The sequence below is a fragment of the Arachis hypogaea genome, chromosome 13, assembly GCF_003086295.3.
Source record: "Arachis hypogaea cultivar Tifrunner chromosome 13, arahy.Tifrunner.gnm2.J5K5, whole genome shotgun sequence".
NCBI lineage: Eukaryota > Viridiplantae > Streptophyta > Magnoliopsida > Fabales > Fabaceae > Arachis > Arachis hypogaea.
In genome coordinates this window covers 13,902,573-13,920,775 of record NC_092048.1, presented here as the reverse complement: position 1 = coordinate 13,920,775, position 18,203 = coordinate 13,902,573, and the positions used below count along the sequence as shown (strand labels likewise).

The following is an 18,203-nucleotide window of genomic DNA, read 5'->3' as shown; positions in this document are numbered from 1 at the left end:
TGCTCAGCAAATGCCATCGAATAAAAACATACAAAATAGATCCGACAAAAAATGTCACATGATGTTTTTTTTGTGTGCAGCCTGGTATGTGACGGATAATCTTGAAGCTACAATGCTAAGTAATTCTTTGGCCCAAGGACGGACTTAACACACCATATATATTAATAATTTAAAAATGTAATTTACACACTAAAATTAATTATTATATATTTATGTTTAAATATATATAATTTAATTTATTTTTAATATATATTCTATATTTTAATATATATTTTGTTTTAATGATTAATTTTAACATACATTTAATATAATTATTAATAATTATTTGGATAAATTATATTAATAAATTATTTAGCACTCACTATTACACAAATATCCTGACTCTATTTGCATACTCGCTTGTCTTTTCTTTCCTAACTTATGTATTAATGTTGTTAGACTGTTAGTAAAACCACGGTTCATACACAGATACACTTATTACACCCACAAAAAAAAAAGGTGTGCCTATCTAGTTAGTATAATCGTTTTAAGCCTTGGTTAGGGCACAATAATATGATGTTCTAAAATGAGACACTTAATTTCGTTGTATCAGGCATTAATTTTAAGGGCAATGTTACGGTGCTGAAGAGGAAATATTTCAGCAGATAAAGAAATGCGTTGGCGATTATAGTTGGTAGACACGTGTTGGTGTTGGCACTACAAGTGCTGATCAGACGCTGACCGAATATGACGTTTTGCATTGGTTGCAGACAGTGCTCCACTGGTGTATATTTTGATTTAAAATCATCCTTAAAGTAGCATTTGAAATTAAAATCGTCTTTTATAATATTTTCGAACGTAAATGCCCTTGCGTCGTTATGAGGCAGTTATGACCACCGAAAATAATTATATATATAAGAAATTAAAATGAATGAAAAAGTTTAATAATTATACATTGAATTAAAAGGAAGAAAGGGTAAAGCAGCGTAGAAGCCATTGTTGCAGAGTTCACCGTGGAGGACCTGCTGGAGGGAGAACACCATGGCCGCACGAAGCTCAACCTCGTTTCGAAGCAGGGCTTTGTCACAAGGTAGGCTACTACTTTGTTCCCATGGTGAGAAGCCGGTGTTGCGAATCTCGGGGACCAAGAAGAACCCAGGTCGCAGATTTTGGGGTTGTGTCTACTTTGAGATTTGTTTTTTTACTTTTTCTCTGAATTGGGTCTTTTGGGTGATGGAATTGATGGTGATCTCGGTGGGTATGTGCAGGTGCAAGAAGGCTACAATTTCTTTCGTTGGGCAGATCCAGAGACAGAGGTGGAACATTCAGAAATTGCTAGAATAAGGAAGAAGCTTTCGATGATGAAATCAAGAACCAAAGCGGCAGAGTGGAAGCTGAAGTTCGTTGCAGTTTTAGGATTTTTTGGGTGGGTTGGGTTTGTATGTTTGCTGTTGCAGAGTTGGTCTAAAGCAACGCAACAGTGTCTAATTCCATTGAACCTAGTATGAAACATGTGTAGGTGTATTCTCCTGTTGTTTTTGTTGGTGAATTGGGCTAGGATTTATCTATTAGGGGGGTTCCTGATTGTGTTATGTTGAATGTATTTCAACATGTATATATGACTGTTTTGTAAGCATGGTTGGATATTGAAATGAGAGTGAAACTTTTTCTTGGCAAAACATGATTTTCATGACTGAACAATAAGATAACAGTGTCATTAAAATGGTAAATGTCTAAATACATAATAAGCATAGCGTTTGACATTACCAGAACCTTAAAAGAAACTTAACTCAAAATAACCTAACCATCAAAAGGATTGGCTGGGAACAAGCCAATATTTCAGTACAACAGCCAGTAGCACAAAGGCAAAATATAAGCAACAAAAAGCAATCAACAAGTCCACACTGGATTAACCAGAACCTTAACACAAACTTAAAACAAAATAAACCAACATGCTAAGTGTTGTCATTTTCCTAAAGCAATCCCCATTTTCTTGGAGGTAACTTTGCCATTAACTTCAGTTTCCTGGGAGAAACATGAGGTCCTCCAATAAAGCTAATAGAGTAGTGCCCAGTGGGTTGGCTTGAAGCTGTGGCAAAGGATGGCTGAGATGCTGGAAGAGTTGTGGTGGTTGGCTGTGATGATGAAGTAGAAGGTGCTGAGCTTTTTGGGCTTGCAATCCTCCTGGGAGGTGGATCAGGTTGAGCTGAAGGTGTGGGCTTCGTGGTCCCTTTGGGCCTGCCTCTAAGCCTTTTTGGCTGTGCTACAGTGTTGGACTGGGCTGAAGTTGTTGGCTGTGTTGCTGAAGCAACTTTTCTCTTGACAGTGAACTTAGGAGTGGGCTGTGTAGATGCTTCCAAGCAGATATAGATCCTTTGAAAGATACAGTAGCTGGTCTGTGATGAGGCTACCTCATTATCAAGGTCAGGGAACCTTTACACTTGTATGTGAACGGAGGAACCTTGATTTGCCTGCATCAGCTCATGTGCATAATCATATATCCTCTTATACTGCTCTCGGAAGGTTCCCTGGATTTCATCCAGTGCAATCTGCTTGGTCCTCGTTGCCATTGACTTGGTGACAGTCAAGTTCCACTTTTTTTGAGCCTTTGACACGAACTCCCTAATCTTCACCTTCGAATTTGATTCGACCTTCTTCTTGAATGCCTTGCCTAGCCATCTAGAGTGCAAAATCCCCACCCTGTGTGCTTGTGTACATGTGTGAGTCAAATTCATGTTGCGAAGCTGCCAAGTATCCTCTTCTTTCATCTTCGCAGCATATAGCCAAAAGGGACACTTGCCAGTGCAAACTGCCCTAACCCTTTGCAGATCACATTTCCTAAATGTGATTGCCCTAGCGGTCTGCATGGCATATGCAGTCACAGTGTCCTTGAACTCTTCCCTGGTAGCATATACTGTGCCCACTTCCCACTTGTATTGGCTCATGTCTTTTTTATGCTTGTAAACTGGATAACTCTGTCCTTGGTGGTCTGAATCTGACATAGCACCTCCAACCTCGTGGTCATTCTCTATTTCATCACTCCTTGCTCCATCCTCATCTTCAAAGTTTTTAGTTGCAACCCCCTTCTTTTTCACTGCCCTACTTTTTTCATTCACCACATTAACATCTTGAAACCCACTAATAGCAGGATCAAGCTCATCTTCACTGTTGGTAAAGTGTAAATCATCTTCAGTCTCTTCCTCTTCCTCAGATGGTTTATACTCTGAATCAACGCTGTCACTATCACTATAGTTACTCATATAAGCTTCCAGATTAACATCATCACCACCCTCCGTATTCTCGGCCCCAGAGATATCAGCAGCTGCTTCAGATTTGTTTAAACCATCATCTTCTCCTCGATACACAACCAGCTGTTGTCCCACATCATCCATCCTATGATCTCCCCAACATCAATGTAGCCAGATGCAGGAAACACGTCTTCCTCCTCAACCTTGTGCACTACATACAATTCAACATAATCTCTTAACTCAGTTATTTTGCACATAGCAATGGAATCTGCATCAGACTTAAACAACTTCAATTTTTTCTCCAACTCTTCATGTGTAGGATCCTTGAACCACAATGAAGGGATATTCTCCTCCACATAACCAAACTGCTTTAACTCTGCATAGGCTTCAAATACGGACCATCGATCACCATCAATCTCTTCTATCACTGTTGTTTCTCCCCTCACATACTCTAACGGCCCATTTCGATACGTAAACCACCCCCATAGTAGACTTTCAGTTTAAAGTACACCACTGTCTTCTCCAACAACCTATAGACATTGCCAAATCACAAAAATAGAAGAAAAAATTAAAACCTAAACCACACAGTGATGTTTATCCTTAATCTCAGTAAACAACGAAACATACCTGATAGAATGTGCACGACCCTGCCTTTCAGTAAACCGGACTCGGCTGCGATCTTCACTCCAAGAACACCTTCTAGCGTTTTTTATTCTTACTTAGGGCACGGTGCAACAACATTGGTGAAGTGAAACGTTCTGATTAATGTTGGGTTTATGTTGAGGGTTTGGAAGCATATGAAGGGGTGAAATATTTCGCGCGAAACACAAAAACTTCAGAAGGGTATCATCATCATTTACAAAAAGTTTACTTTGTAAAGGATGATTTTAAATTCAAATGTGACTTTAAGGATGATTTTAAATCAAAATATATACTAGGGACGGGTTCGATTCCGACTCTCAACGTGAGGGACCAAAATAATACTTATCCCGATTTTTAATTATTATAACAACTGGGTTGATTTTATTGTTGGAATTAGACTTTTTTATAGGTAGATGGATTGGGCTGATTGGAGGTCTTTGGATTGAAATTATCCAAAAATAATCAATTAATTTGACAATAAATTTTTTTTTCTAATTTTGTTTCTTTTTTCTTTATGACTGATGTCTCTATAGAGTACCAAAAAATAAAATAAAAATTTTATCAAAAATAATAACAATAATAACAACTTTTATTTTTTTTCCTTCTTATTTTTATTTTTTCAATTAAATAATAATAAAAACAAATCTTTAGAACATGAAGTACTTTTTTAAACATAAAATTACACTCGCATAAAAATTTAGCATAAATGTATTATGTTGTTTCTTTCATTTCAAGAACATACCATGATGATTCGGTTTGTGTCGCTGTAATAAATTGATTTTTTATGGTCAAATTGCATGTCTCAGAACACTTTAACATTATGTTTGGTTTAAAAGAAAATAAGAGAAAAGAAAAAAGATAAAAAAAAATGAGTGAAAAATTTTATTTTCTTTTGTTTGAATGCTAAAAAAAATAGGAAAAAAAATTGATATGGGTCTCACTAATTTTTTTTTTCCATTACAAGCAAAAAACCAAGAAAAAAATATTATCTTTTATGTATTTACAATATTACCCATAGTTTTATTATTATTAATGATTATCAATATAAATTTAGTTTTAATTGTTTTAATATATTATTATAATAAAGATTCATATTTAAATATTATATATGTATTAGATAAATAATTTAAATCAAATATATAAAATTATAACATTTTATAATATTTATAGAATGCAATAAAACATAAATAAATAAAAATATTTATGTTTTATTTTATTATAAGAGTATTAATGTAATTTTATACTATTATGATTTTTTTCTCTCACTTTTCATTTTTTTTCTATTTTTCTCCTCTTGTTTTTTCCTTTTATTTTCTTTCCTATATCCAAACAAAACCTAATAGATGCAGGTATTTTGTGATGTGTATTTAAAGAAAAATTCTATGGTGTAAATTGAGAAAACATTCACACATGTAGATGGTGAGGTGTGTACACCAAACAGCAATGCGTGGTTTTCTTCTTCTGACTCGCATGGAGAACCGCAAACACAAAAGACTACAGATTGACATAAGATGTTGTCATAGTTGGTCAACCAAAAGCAAGAAAATTTCTTGAAGGTCATGTGTAGCAGGTAGCCGTCTTATTTTTTTTTATATCTAGACAAGAACAAATAGATTTTTCCTTTCATTTTTTTCTATCATTTTTCTTTCCGCAATATTTCGCTCAATCCGAACATATATAGTGTAAATATTCTGAAATATGATCCTTATCTACCGGTCTAAAATTTTTTCAGTTATCAGTGGACCTATTAAAATAGAAAAGACGTTGTTATAATATCAACTCATACGAAATAGAATACCGAAAAATCATGTAATTCTAAATGAATGATAGTTACTAAGTAGACATACTATTTACTTTATCAATGCAATTAGAATTTATAATTTTTTTCATCAAATCTTACAAGATAAAAAACATAAAAAATTAGAGTAAAGAACTCTTAAGAAGATTTAATTATTAAACAAAAAATATTTAATAACAAACTTATTAAGAAGGACCAAATCTTTCTTAAATTAAATTTTTGACTATGACAACATTTGTGTCAACCTGTAGTGGTAGCCTTTTGTGTTTGCAGTTCTCCATGTGAGTCAGAAGAAGGAAGCCACGCGTTGCTGTTTAGTGTATACACCCCACCATCTACGTGTATGGATATTTTCCCAATCCACACCATAGAATTTTTCTTTAAATACACATCACAAAATATCTGTGTCTATTAGGTTTTGTTTGGATACAGGAAAGAAAATAAAAGAAAAGAAAAAAATGAGAAGAGAAAAAATAAAAAAAAATCAGAAAAATGAAAAAAAAAATCATAATAGTATAAAATTATATTAATACTCTTATAATAAAATAAAATATAAATATTTTTATTTATTTATGTTTTATTGCATTCTATAAATATTATAAAATGTTATAATTTTATATATTTAATTTAAATTATTTATCTAATATATATAATGTTTAAATATGAATCTCTATTATAATAATATATTAAAACTAAATTTATATTGATAATTATTAATAATAATAGAACTATGGGTAATATCGTAAATACATAAAAGATAATATTTTTTTCCTTTTTTTTTGCTTGTAATGGAAAAAAAAATTTAGTGAGACCCGTATCAAAATTTTCTTTCTTTCCTATTTTTTTTAGCATTCAAACAAAAGAAAATAAAAATTTTCACTCATTTTTTTTATCCTTTTTCTTTTCTCTTATTTTTTTTTAAACCAAACATAGTGTTAAAGTATTCTGAGACATGCAATTTGACCATAAAAAATCAATTTCTTTTAGCGACACAAACCGAATCATGATCGTATGTTCTTGAAATGAAAGAGACAATATAATACATTTATGCTAAATTTTTATGCGAGTGTAATTTTATGTTTAAAAAAGTACTTCATGTTCTAAAGATTTTTTATTATTATTACTTAATTGAAAAAATAAAAACAAAAAGGAAAAAAAAAACAAAAAGTTGTTATTATTGTTATTATTTTTTATAAAATTTTTATTTTATTTTTTGGTACTCTATAGGAACATCAGTCCATAAAGAAAAAAGAAACAAAATTAGGGAAAAAAATAAGTTTTATTGTCAAATTAATTGATTATTTTTGGATAATTTCAGTCCAATGACCTCCAATCAGTCCAATCTATCTACTTATAAAAAAACCTAATTCCAACAATAAAATCAACCCAGTTGTTATAATAATTAAAAATATATAACCCAGATAATCATTGTTAATATCGGATTACACAAACGTTATTAGATGGAGCACTGTCTGCAACCACTGCAAAACGTCATATTCGGTCAGTGCGTGTAGTGCCACACCAACACACATCTACCAACTATAATCACCAACGCATTTCTTTACCTGTTGAAAGATTTCCTCTTCAGCACGGTAGCATTGCCCTAAGATTAAAAGTGTTTGCGGTATAGTTTAGATCGATTTTTAGTCAAAAAATTATTTGATCTGAACATTAATTTTATTTGTAGTATAATTTGGATTGGAAGGTTTTTTTTAGAGTATTTGATCCAATTTCAAATAGTTTAGATTGAATTAAATTTATAGTTTTATAAATTAAAAAATAAATAAATATACATAATAAACTTTTGTATTAAATTTTGAATTATCAATAATGTCATAATAAACCTCAATAATATATTAAAAATCAACAGCTAGAACTAAATTTATAGTTTAGTTAAAATAAATATGTCTCATTTTAAATTTATAAAATATTCACTAAATAATAATAATATATGAATAACATAAAAATATATAACAAATTGAACATATTATAAATAAAATTTTAAATATAATAATAAAATAATATTATTATAGCACATTATATTGTTTGAATTAAATTGTATTGATTTTAAGAAGTAGATCTAAAATCTAATCTAATTCGTAGATTTTACAAAAAATAAAATCTAATCAAATTTAAATTAGTGCAATTTTCATCAATTTTTTTTTTTTTGATTGAATTAGATAAACATTTTATTTTATATTGATTTGAATTTAAACATTAAGATAATTTAATAGCACAAGTCTTAAGTCTTAACATAATTTTACATTAATAACTTCTATTGAATCTACACGATGAAATTGTCTTGGTATGTTCCATGTGAAACTTTGATGCATTTAAGTCATCTCTTAAGTTGAAAAGTATATTACATCCTACTAAAAAGTTTATAACTAGATTTATGTAAACAAAAAGAACAACAATCCAATCCGGATATGATCCCTTTGGTAAAAATTTTGTTAAATAGTAACATGTTGTGAAATAAATAACTAAGGAAGATATAATAAATATAAAATAAATAAGTATAAATAAAAGATTTTAGTATTAATATTCGCTAATATAATTATCTTACTATAATAAAAGTAATTTATATATATATACTAGTATATTGCTACTTAAAAATTTCAAAGAGAAAGAAGAAAGGGAGAGAATTTTATATTGTAAAGAAAGAGAGGAGAATATTTGTTATTGCTGTGTGTTTATTTCAGTTTGATGCTTTTTCTATTTATACACACAAATAGTCATCTCTTTTCAACTTTTATTAAATTCATTCTCTCTTGAGAATGGACATCCACATAAGTTACCTTATCAAAATACTTCCTCTTAGATGTCCATTTAGGATTATACCTCATTAAAACTTTACTAAAGAAAAATCCAATAGAAAAAAACTTTAGTAAAGGAAAAAGAGTACAATATTCTTTGTGATGTGACTGTCTCGTTAAAAACCTTGTCAAGAAAAACCCGTTAAGGACAAAAACCTGACCAAGAAAAAAAGAGTACAATATAATCTCCCCCTCTTGTCAATATTATTTAATGTTTCGGAATCGGCGCATCCCAATTTGATGTACCAATCTTTCAAAGGAGAATTTTGGGAGTGACTTGGTAAATAAATCTACCAGATTATCACTTGAGCGGATCTGTTGGACATCAATTGTCCCTTGATTTTGAAGATCATGAGTGAAGAAGAATTTGGGAGAAATATGCTTTGTTTTGTCACCTTTGATGTATCCACCTTTAAGTTGCGTAATGCATGATGTATTATCTTCAAACATGACAGTTTGAGCTATCTTGTGATCAATCAGTCTACACGATGACAGAATATATTGGATCAGACATCTAAGCCAAAAACACTCGCGACTAGCTTCATGTATCGCTAGTATTTCAGCATGATTAGAAGATGTTGCTGCAATTGTCTGTTTTGTGAACCTCCATGATATAGTTGTACCACCATATGTGAACATGTATCCTGTTTGAGATCTCCCTTTATGTGGATCAGACAAGTATCCCACATTTGCATAGCCAACTAATTGAGACTTGGATCCATAGGGATAAAACAATCCCATATTAACCGTTCCATGAAGATATCGAAAGATTTGTTTGATTATATTCCAATGTCTTCTAGTTGGAGAGGAACTATATCTTGCTAGTAAATTCACAGCAAATGATATATCGGGTCTTGTATTATTAGCAAGATATATTAGTGCTCTAATGACACTAAGATATGGTACTTCAAGACCAAGGATATCTTCATTTTCTTCCTTAGGACGGAATTGATCTTTTTTCCATATCCAAAGATCTTATGATAATTGGGGTACTTAATGGATGCGACTTATCCATATAAATTCACTTCAAGATCTTTTCTATGTATGTTGTTTGATGAATAAAGATCTCGTTTTTTGTATACTTGATCTGCAGGCCGAGACAAAATTTAGTCTTTTCAAGATCTTTCATCTCAAACTCTTCTTTTAGAGTTTTTATAATTGTTGGAATCTCTGCAGGAGTTCCAATGATATTTAAATCATCAATGTACACAGCAATTATAATGAATCCAGATGCAGATTTCTTTATAAAAACATGGGCAGATATCATCATTCTTGAATCCATTTTTGGCCAAATACTCAGTAAGATGATTATATCACATTAGTTCAGATTGCTTTAGACCATATAAAGATCTTTGTAATTTAACTGAGTATAACCCCTCCGAATATTCATTGGATGGTTTAGACATCTTTAGTCCTTCAAGGACTTTCATATAGGTATCAGGATCTAATGAGTCGTATAAGTAGGCTGTTATCACATCTATTAAATGCATATGTAATTTATGATATGCGGATAAACTGACCAAATAAGGCAATGTTATTGCATCCACTATAGGGGAATATGTTTCTTCATAATCTATCCCGGGCCTTTGTGAAAAATCTTGTGCCACAAGTCGAGATTTGTAGTGTACAACTTCATTTTCCTCATTTCATTTTCTCACAAATACCCATATGTATCCAACAAGTTTTACATCTTCTGGTATACGGACTACAGGTCCAAAGACTTCACATTTTGCAAGTGAGTCTAACTCAGCCTTCATGGCTTCTTTCCATTTTGGCCAATCATTCCTTTGTCGATATTTTTCGACTGTGCTCAAGATCCTTACTTTCATGTATGATATTTAATGCCACATTATATGAAAATATTTTATCGACAATTGTCTTATTTCGGTCCCATTTCTCTCCTGTAAAAACATAATTTATCGAGATCTCGTCATTTTCACAATTTTCAAGTACCTAAATATCTTCTGGCGTTAAAACTATATCAGAATTTTAGATAACTGCAGGTATCTTTACTATGTCTTTTTCAACAGGAATAGTATTTACCTATTTTCTTTTTCGAGAATTTTTGTCTTTGGAACCGATAAGCCTACCACACTTCTGACCTGAATTTGCTTCGGTGGCAATTTATCCGACTGGGACATCAATTCGAATTGGAATATTTTCAACCGGTATATAGGATTTAGTTATCCTTTTCGTATCAGAAAATACATCGAGCAATTCATTTGCTATTCTTTGCAAATGTATAATCTTTTGAACTTCTAGTTCACATTTCCCTGATCGAGGATCTAAATGTATCAAGGATGATGCATTCCAATTAAGTTCCTTTCCATGAAGCTTATTCTCTACCCCTAATGTTGGAAATTTTGATTCATTAAAATGACAATCTGCAAATCTGGCTTTAAATACATCTCCAGTTTGTATTTCAATATACCTCACTATAGAGGGAGAATCATAATATCCCCAATTTTCTTTGGGGTCCTATTTTGGTGCGAGAAGGTGGTGCAATGGGAACATATATCGCACATCTGAATATTCTTAAATGGAAAACATTTGGCTGCTGGCCAAAAGCTAATTGCTTAGGAGAGAACTGATGGTAACTTGTTGGCTTCAAACGAATAAGTACTGCGACATGTAAAATAGCATACCCCAAGCCGAGGTTGGGAGATTTGTTTTCATAAGTAAGGGTCTAGCAATTAATCAGAGGCGTTTAATAAGTGATTCTGCTAACCCATTTTGTATGTGAACATGAGCTACTAGATATTCAACACTTATTCCATTAGCCATACAATAAGCATCAAAGGCTTAAGAAGTAAATTCACCAGCATTATCAAAACGTATTGCTTTAATTGGATTTTCTAAAAACTGTATTTTTAATCGAATAATTTGAGCAAGTAATCTCGCAAATGCCAGGTTGCGAGAAGACAATAAGCATACATGTGACCATCTCGAAGATGCGTCTATTAGAACCATAAAATATCTAAAAGATCCATATGATGGATGAATAGGTCCACATATATCACATTGAATCCTTTTTAGGAATTCAGGGGACTCAAATCCAATCTTTCCTGGTGATGACCTTAGAATTAACTTTCCTTAAGAACATGCAGCACAACAAAATTCACTAGATTTAAGAATCTTTTGATTCTTTAGTGAATTTCCATGGGAGTTTTCAATAATTCTCCGCATCATGGTTGTTCCTGGAGACTCAATTGATCATGCCAAGTTATAAATTCATTTGGACTAGTAAACTTCTGGTTTACAATGACATATAATTCAATTGCACTAATCTTGGTATAATATAACCCAGATGAAAGTGAGGGTAACTTTTTTAATATAAATTTTTTATTTAAATCATGAGTTGTGATATATAAGAACTCATGATTTCTCTAATTCATTGTTTCAATATGATATCCATTTCGGCGAATATTTTTAAAACTCAATAAGTTCCTTAGGAACTTAGTAGACAATAGTGTTTTATTTATTATGAATTTTGTTCCTCCAGGAAACAAAGTTATAACTCTTCCGGAGCTTTCTATCATATTGTCCGAGCCAATAATAGTATTAACATATTCTTCTTTTGGCACAAGATGGGTAAAATATATATTACTTTTGAGAATAGTATGTGAACTTGCACTATCCGCAAGGCAAACATCTTCACTATATGTCCTTGCCATTTTTTTCAAACACAAATAATAATAAAATGGGTAGAAATATTTACGCAGTAAAATTATTTCCTTGATTGAAAATATTTTTCTAAAAAGTATAGTATATACTAAAAATTTAATTATTATTATCTTGGTATATTCAATAATTTTGAAATTCATAAATATTTTATCAAACATTATTTATATACCTCATACTTCAAGTTCAGATGTATAGAAAATAAAATTTAACAAGAAGTTTATTACATTATTTATTTACATGAATACTTAACAAACACACATATTAAATTATTCCATCATTGATCAAATGACTAATATTTCCTTCAGGGTCCTCAAAGAAATCAGATACATCATAATGAGTGGTGTAATTTTCAGCATCATTTGAAACAAAATTTGTTTCCTTTCCTTTGTCATCCTTTTTTGCTTGATAAACATCGACTAAGTGCCTTGGGTTACAACAGGTACGCGACCAATGACCCTTTCCACCACAACGGAAATATTTATCCTCTGCTGATTTATTTTATCCATTACTTCTTTCTTTATCCCACTTCTGGTGAGATCCTTTCTTGTGAACATAATTCCTTTTCCTTCCATAATTTTTCTTGTTACTAAAATCTTATCATTTACCTCTTCTGGGGTAATGATTTGCCGCATTTGCTTCAGGGAATGGTGCGGCGCCAGCTGGGCGCACTTCATGATTTTTTAAAAGCAATTTATTGTTGCGTTCAGCAACAAGAAGGCAAGAAATTAGCTCATAATATTTTTTGAAATTCTTTTTTTCGATACTGCTGCTGCAGAAACACATTCAAGGCATGGAAGGTCAAAAAAGTTTTCTCTAACATATCATTATCAGTTATCTTTTCCCCACATAATTTCATTCGTGAGGTGATTCGAAATATTGCTAAATTATTCATTTATGGATTTAAAATCCTGGAGACGCAAGTGCGTCCATTCATATCGGGTTTGAAGAAGTATCACCGTCTTTTGATTATTATACATTTCTTCAAGGTCTTTCCACATATCTGTAAGATCTTTTAATGTGAGATATTCATTTTTCAATCATTCGTCAAGATGACGACGAAAAAAGATCATCGTTTTGACTTTATCCTTCTGGGATGTATTATTTTCAGTCTTAATAGTATCTCCAAGATTCATTGAATCAAGATAGATTTTAGCATCTAATATCCATGATAAATAGTTGTTTCCAGATATATCAATAGTATTAAATTCAAGATGAGAGAGTTTCGACATAATGAAAATTTGTTATATGAATCTTCCTAAAATTTGATCAGAGTCTCGTATTGATAACGTGTTGTGAAATAAATAACTAAGGAAGATATAATAAATATAAAATAAATAAGTATAAATAGAAGACTCTAGTATTAATATTCACCAATATAATTATCTCACTATAATAAAAGTAATTTATATATATACTAGTATATTACTACTTAAAAAACCCACAGAGAGAAATAGAAAAGGGAAAGGGTTTTATATCGTAAAGAAAGAGAGGAGAATATTTGTTATTGCTGTGTATTTATTTCAGATTGATGCTTCCTTTATTTATACACACAAATGGTCATCTCTTTTCAACTTTCATTAAATTCATTCTCTCTTGAAAATGGACATCCACATAAGCTACCTTATCACAATATAACAATTTAATTTTTATTTGTAATTTGTGAGAATTTTAAATCCTTTATAAAAAAAATTTTAACAATATAACCAACTATGACCATTACTACCACCACCTTCTTCATTCTCATCATTCTCACTTCTACCTCTACTATTTCTATTGTGTAACCATATTTTATCACCATCGTTTTCTACTGTCATCATTACCAATACAAATATCATCAACATTAATATTATGTTATTTCATTTCTTGTTCGATGCTTTTTTTTTTCTTAAAAGATTTTCATACTGAAATTATTTTTTTTCTTGTGACATCATTTTCAATAATAGTCTTTCTCTACTTAACTACTACCGGTAAAAGAATTTTTTAAAAATAAATTTATTAATAGTTTGTGTGAGTTTAAAATTTTTATAAAATTAATTTTTATTACTATTTAACAGATTTTTTAATAGATAGATCATATTGTCCTAAAATAAAAAAATTAAGAGACGAAGTATTTTTTTTTAACAAAAAAACAGCTTATCTTTTGTAAGAATGGCCTTTGAAGTTTGGATAAATTACACTCGTCTCTCTTGTGATCTACCAAAACCATACACCTCTCTGTCTACATTTTATGGTACATATTCTTTCCCAGATAGTAATAATAAATTAATAATGCACAACTTATTTTCCTTAGATCACATTCAAACACACTTGGGAACATAAAATATAACAGTAGTTAGCCAAAGAAAACATGGCGTCAAGAATTTTTATACGAACATTATACGTCAACGACACACATACCAACAAAGGTCTTCTGATTATTTAATACCGATCTATAATTTCAAACGATGCATAAAAAAAAATATAAATCACCTTTGGATCCAAATCATTCTCCTGCTTGATGAACCTAAGTGTGATTGGCTATTTACAATTGAAACTTGAAACTTAATTCGTACTGCTTCTGTACACATTCAAACCTACAACCACGCCATATAAACATAACAGCTGGCCAAACATGTTTGATGGTTCTACTTAGCAACTCCTATTGACTCTTCAACGTTTAGGGCACTGGCAAAAGCAAAAACATGAATCATCAAATATGATGTAGATTAAAATCCAAAGTTCATAAACAGGACGAACGAGCTTCATATCAGACTCGAGGCAGATATTTCATCAAGCTTGCGTTTATGATCCCCGGGCACATTATCGTCCTCTCTGTTAACAGGCCCAGTCATCAGAGTAGAGTAGTCTTTTTCCGCAGCAGCATCGCTAGTGCCAGTGGGATTCACTGCTTCCTCATCATCTACTGAAACCAAGTTAGAGTGCTCCTCAAGTGAAAGAATGCCATCGGTCTTCTCTTGTTCCTTATGGGCCAGATGATCACTGGTTTCCTTTCCAGAAGAGTCTTGGGAGTTTGTTTCCGGTGTGTCAACAAGAAGAGCTTCTAGCAAAGGGTCAGTGACAGGACTTCTCTGTGAAATGAATTTCACATCCAGGAGTGAGGTTTCAAAATCTACTGCAGAGGAAGCAATTGAAAATCCAAGAACATTCTCTATAATGTCTTCATGGGAAGGTTTTTTCCCAACTTCTGTTGCAACTGTTGCAAGTGATCCTTCCTGAGCAATGCTAGTTAAACCACTTGCAGTCTGATTGCCAAGCAACTCATTCGAGGTTTCATTTCCACTGTTGAACAAATCATCGGTTTTATAAACACTGAGTTCTCTGCTTTGACCATCTTCAAAGTTGTTAGTTAAACCTATCTTTGGATTATGATCAGCTACAGAACTGGTTGTAACAGATACTTCTTGATCTCCTGCCATACTACAAGATTGACCACATTCTTCAGTGTGTTCATCTTTAGAATCCTCATCTACCTGTGCTCCATTTTCCAGAGAAATATTGGATGATGTCAGCACTTGGATGTGATTAATCTTCTCACAGTCCACAGGATGAGCTGATTCATTATTCGCTGTCTCGTTATTACTCTCACGATCATCCTCATCTTCACTAGAAAAATCAGGGGCTTTGACTGTTAAACTTTTAGTATACTTTGGAGACTTTGAAGAGCCTGTGGATAAAAAATTAGCTAACGCAGAAGATAAAGCATCGTCAATTGATCGCTTTACTTCAACACATGAAGAACCCGTTTTTTGCCCTGATGCATTATCTTCTTCATCCTCACCATCAGGAAACTCGGGAGCCGTAACTATAAGACCTGGGAGCATTTGACTAGTATTTGCTGAATCAGAGATATGCACTTCTGTAACTAATTCTCTCTTCTCTGGTTCATTTTCCCTAGTGAAAGCATAATCAATAGCATCTGATTCAATGAAAGAGCCTTCAGGAGCACACCTTCCACAGGATGATGATCCAGGATTTTGCAATTTCTTGGTCAGGGTATCAAGTTGCTGCTCAACTTTCTGGAGTCTTGCCTCAATGCTGCTCATGGGCAATACCATTTTCTCCTGAAACCCCAGACAGATTTGTTCAATCCTGTCCATTCGTGATACAAGCTGTTCAAAGGCCCTTTCAATATTGCCACCAAGAGAACCACCATGATTGCTCTTGGCAGGAGCAACCTCAGAGGGGGCAACACAATTAGTACTATCCACTGTATCAGCTTGTGAGGGTACAGCAGTACAGTCACTATCCAGTTTAGAGACTTGAGAGGATGTGCATGGCAAGGATGGAACCACCCAACCACCATTCACCTCTTTCAACTTCACTTCTTGAGGACCAGCTATGCTAGCTTTTCCCTTCAGTTGAGTTTTGGTTACTGAATCACGTGGCTGGGTTTCTTCCAAATCATCTGCTGAAAAAGATTGTTTTTCCTTCTTGACAGCATTTAGATGGCCGAGACCTGATGTCTTAGATAATTGCATTATAGTTGGAAGAAACATAGCCATAAGAGAACCGCTGGATGAGTTTCCATTACGGCTCTCTTGGCTTTCTGAATCAGTTGAATCATCAGGATCACCAAATATATAAATCTCATCAACATAAATGCAGCCTTTACTCTGAAGTGAGAGCAAACGAAGTGTAACAGAAATGCAAGGACTGACATCATTAAGCTCAGCTGTAGCCTCAAAAAGGTCCTGCGAACAGGAAAAGAACATCGAACAATAAAAAAGAAATCAATCTAAGATTTGGTATGATGCCATCAGCTTCATGTTTCAAGAGACAGCCCAAAAGTTCTGGAAAAGAACAAAACATAACAAAATCATATATCTATTTTGCTTTTTATTTCCTTGAAAAAGAAATTAGAAAATCTACTTACCTGACTGATTTCAGTTGAGTTGGTGCATTCAGGGATCTTCACTTCAACCCAGTCATCTTCACTTTTTATATTTTCCTCACTCGACTCTCTGCGAGAACCATCGACATGTGGAACATTAGGAGCACGAAGAACTTCACCATCTCTAGACGCAACACCGCAGCGAACCGTACAGAGATACTCATTGCTGCTCTGCAGATCAGATGCAGTGTAAATCTCATACACCCGAGCCGTACTACGAACATAGACTTGTCTGAGTTCATGTTTCGTATTAAAACAAACTGCACGAAACCGAATCTCGCATCAATCACAAGAAAAATGTGCAAAAGTTCAAATCCGATCGTCCTTCTTTCTTAATTTCTACAATGAGCAAGAGCTCACTACATTCATATGAGGAGAATCACTAATCTAGATGAAAAATCTTATCATAAAACCGTCCAAATTAATATAACCCCTACGATAGTAACTTACAAAACAGAAATCGAATTTAATCAATGACTTAGCTCTATATACGCAAATCCACAGCGAATATGACAGGTTTATCACAATTTTTCCAAGTATAAGAAACAGCTATAACTAGAAGAACAATTAGTGCAATTTAAAAAATTGAAAACAAAAAAAAGCAAAAAAGAAACGAGACGAGACAAAGTTAAGTGTAGTGAAAGTGAAACGTACTCTTGATCTCGCAAGGAGAGGAATCGGGAGAAGGTGAGCGGAGAAGAAGTGGAGATGAAGAAGCTTGTTGGTGATTATCGTCGTTTAACAGAGAGAGTGAGGATTCGAAGGTGACGCAGTTGGCGACGGAAACGGAAGACGAAGCAACGTTCCAGTTCGTTTCGGTGGTCTCCATCTCCGTCATCACAGAATCACGTGTCTTTTCTCGGATTATTAAAGATGAGATGGGTTTTATTATACGGAAATTACTCTTCGTTCTTCTAAGTAACGCCTCTGAAGAACGGAGGAGTCAGAAACTCGGAATTAAGTTATCTCCTTCTCTCTAATTCTTTTTCTTTTTATATATATAAAAATAAAATGGGGAAGTAGATAAATATTAGCTAGTTAACATTATTGATTATTTGGTTCCTGCGAGTTTTTGTCTCCCAAGTATTTTAGATGTGAAACGAGGAAAATAATCAAGCCAACATTTTTCATTTTAAAATGTTAAT

At 32.7% G+C, this 18,203-nt stretch overlaps 1 protein-coding gene across 2 annotated transcripts; it reads right to left on the bottom strand.

The window, feature by feature from the left end:
• Nucleotides 1-14,499: 14,499 nt before the first annotated feature.
• LOC112737358 (uncharacterized) lies at nt 14,500-18,203 on the bottom strand. 2 transcript variants are annotated; one of them, XM_025787227.3, is made up of 3 exons: nt 17,713-18,203; nt 17,041-17,318; nt 14,500-16,858 (listed from the first exon to the last, which is right to left on the bottom strand). In XM_025787227.3, the coding sequence occupies exons 1-3, from the start codon at nt 17,894-17,896 to the stop codon at nt 14,909-14,911; spliced, it is 2,412 nt and encodes an 803-aa protein (XP_025643012.1). In that variant the 5' UTR covers nt 17,897-18,203; the 3' UTR covers nt 14,500-14,908. The 2 variants fall into 2 exon arrangements, with proteins under 2 accessions (XP_025643012.1, XP_025643013.1); XM_025787228.3 differs by lacking the exon at nt 17,713-18,203 and having other exon boundaries at nt 14,500-16,957; nt 17,041-17,178.

What these genes read in the sequence shown, in the direction of transcription:
- LOC112737358 (XM_025787227.3), bottom strand. Translation starts at nt 17,896, where the DNA reads ATGACGGAGATGGAGACCACCGAAACGAACTGGAACGTTGCTTCGTCT. An exon ending in CTCTCCTTGCGAGATCAAGA is followed by an intron (nt 17,319 to 17,712) that starts GTACGTTTCACT and finishes GGTTTCGTGCAG; the next exon opens with TTTGTTTTAATACGAAACAT. An exon ending in ACTCAACTGAAATCAGTCAG is followed by an intron (nt 16,859 to 17,040) that starts GTAAGTAGATTT and finishes TCCTGTTCGCAG; the next exon opens with GACCTTTTTGAGGCTACAGC.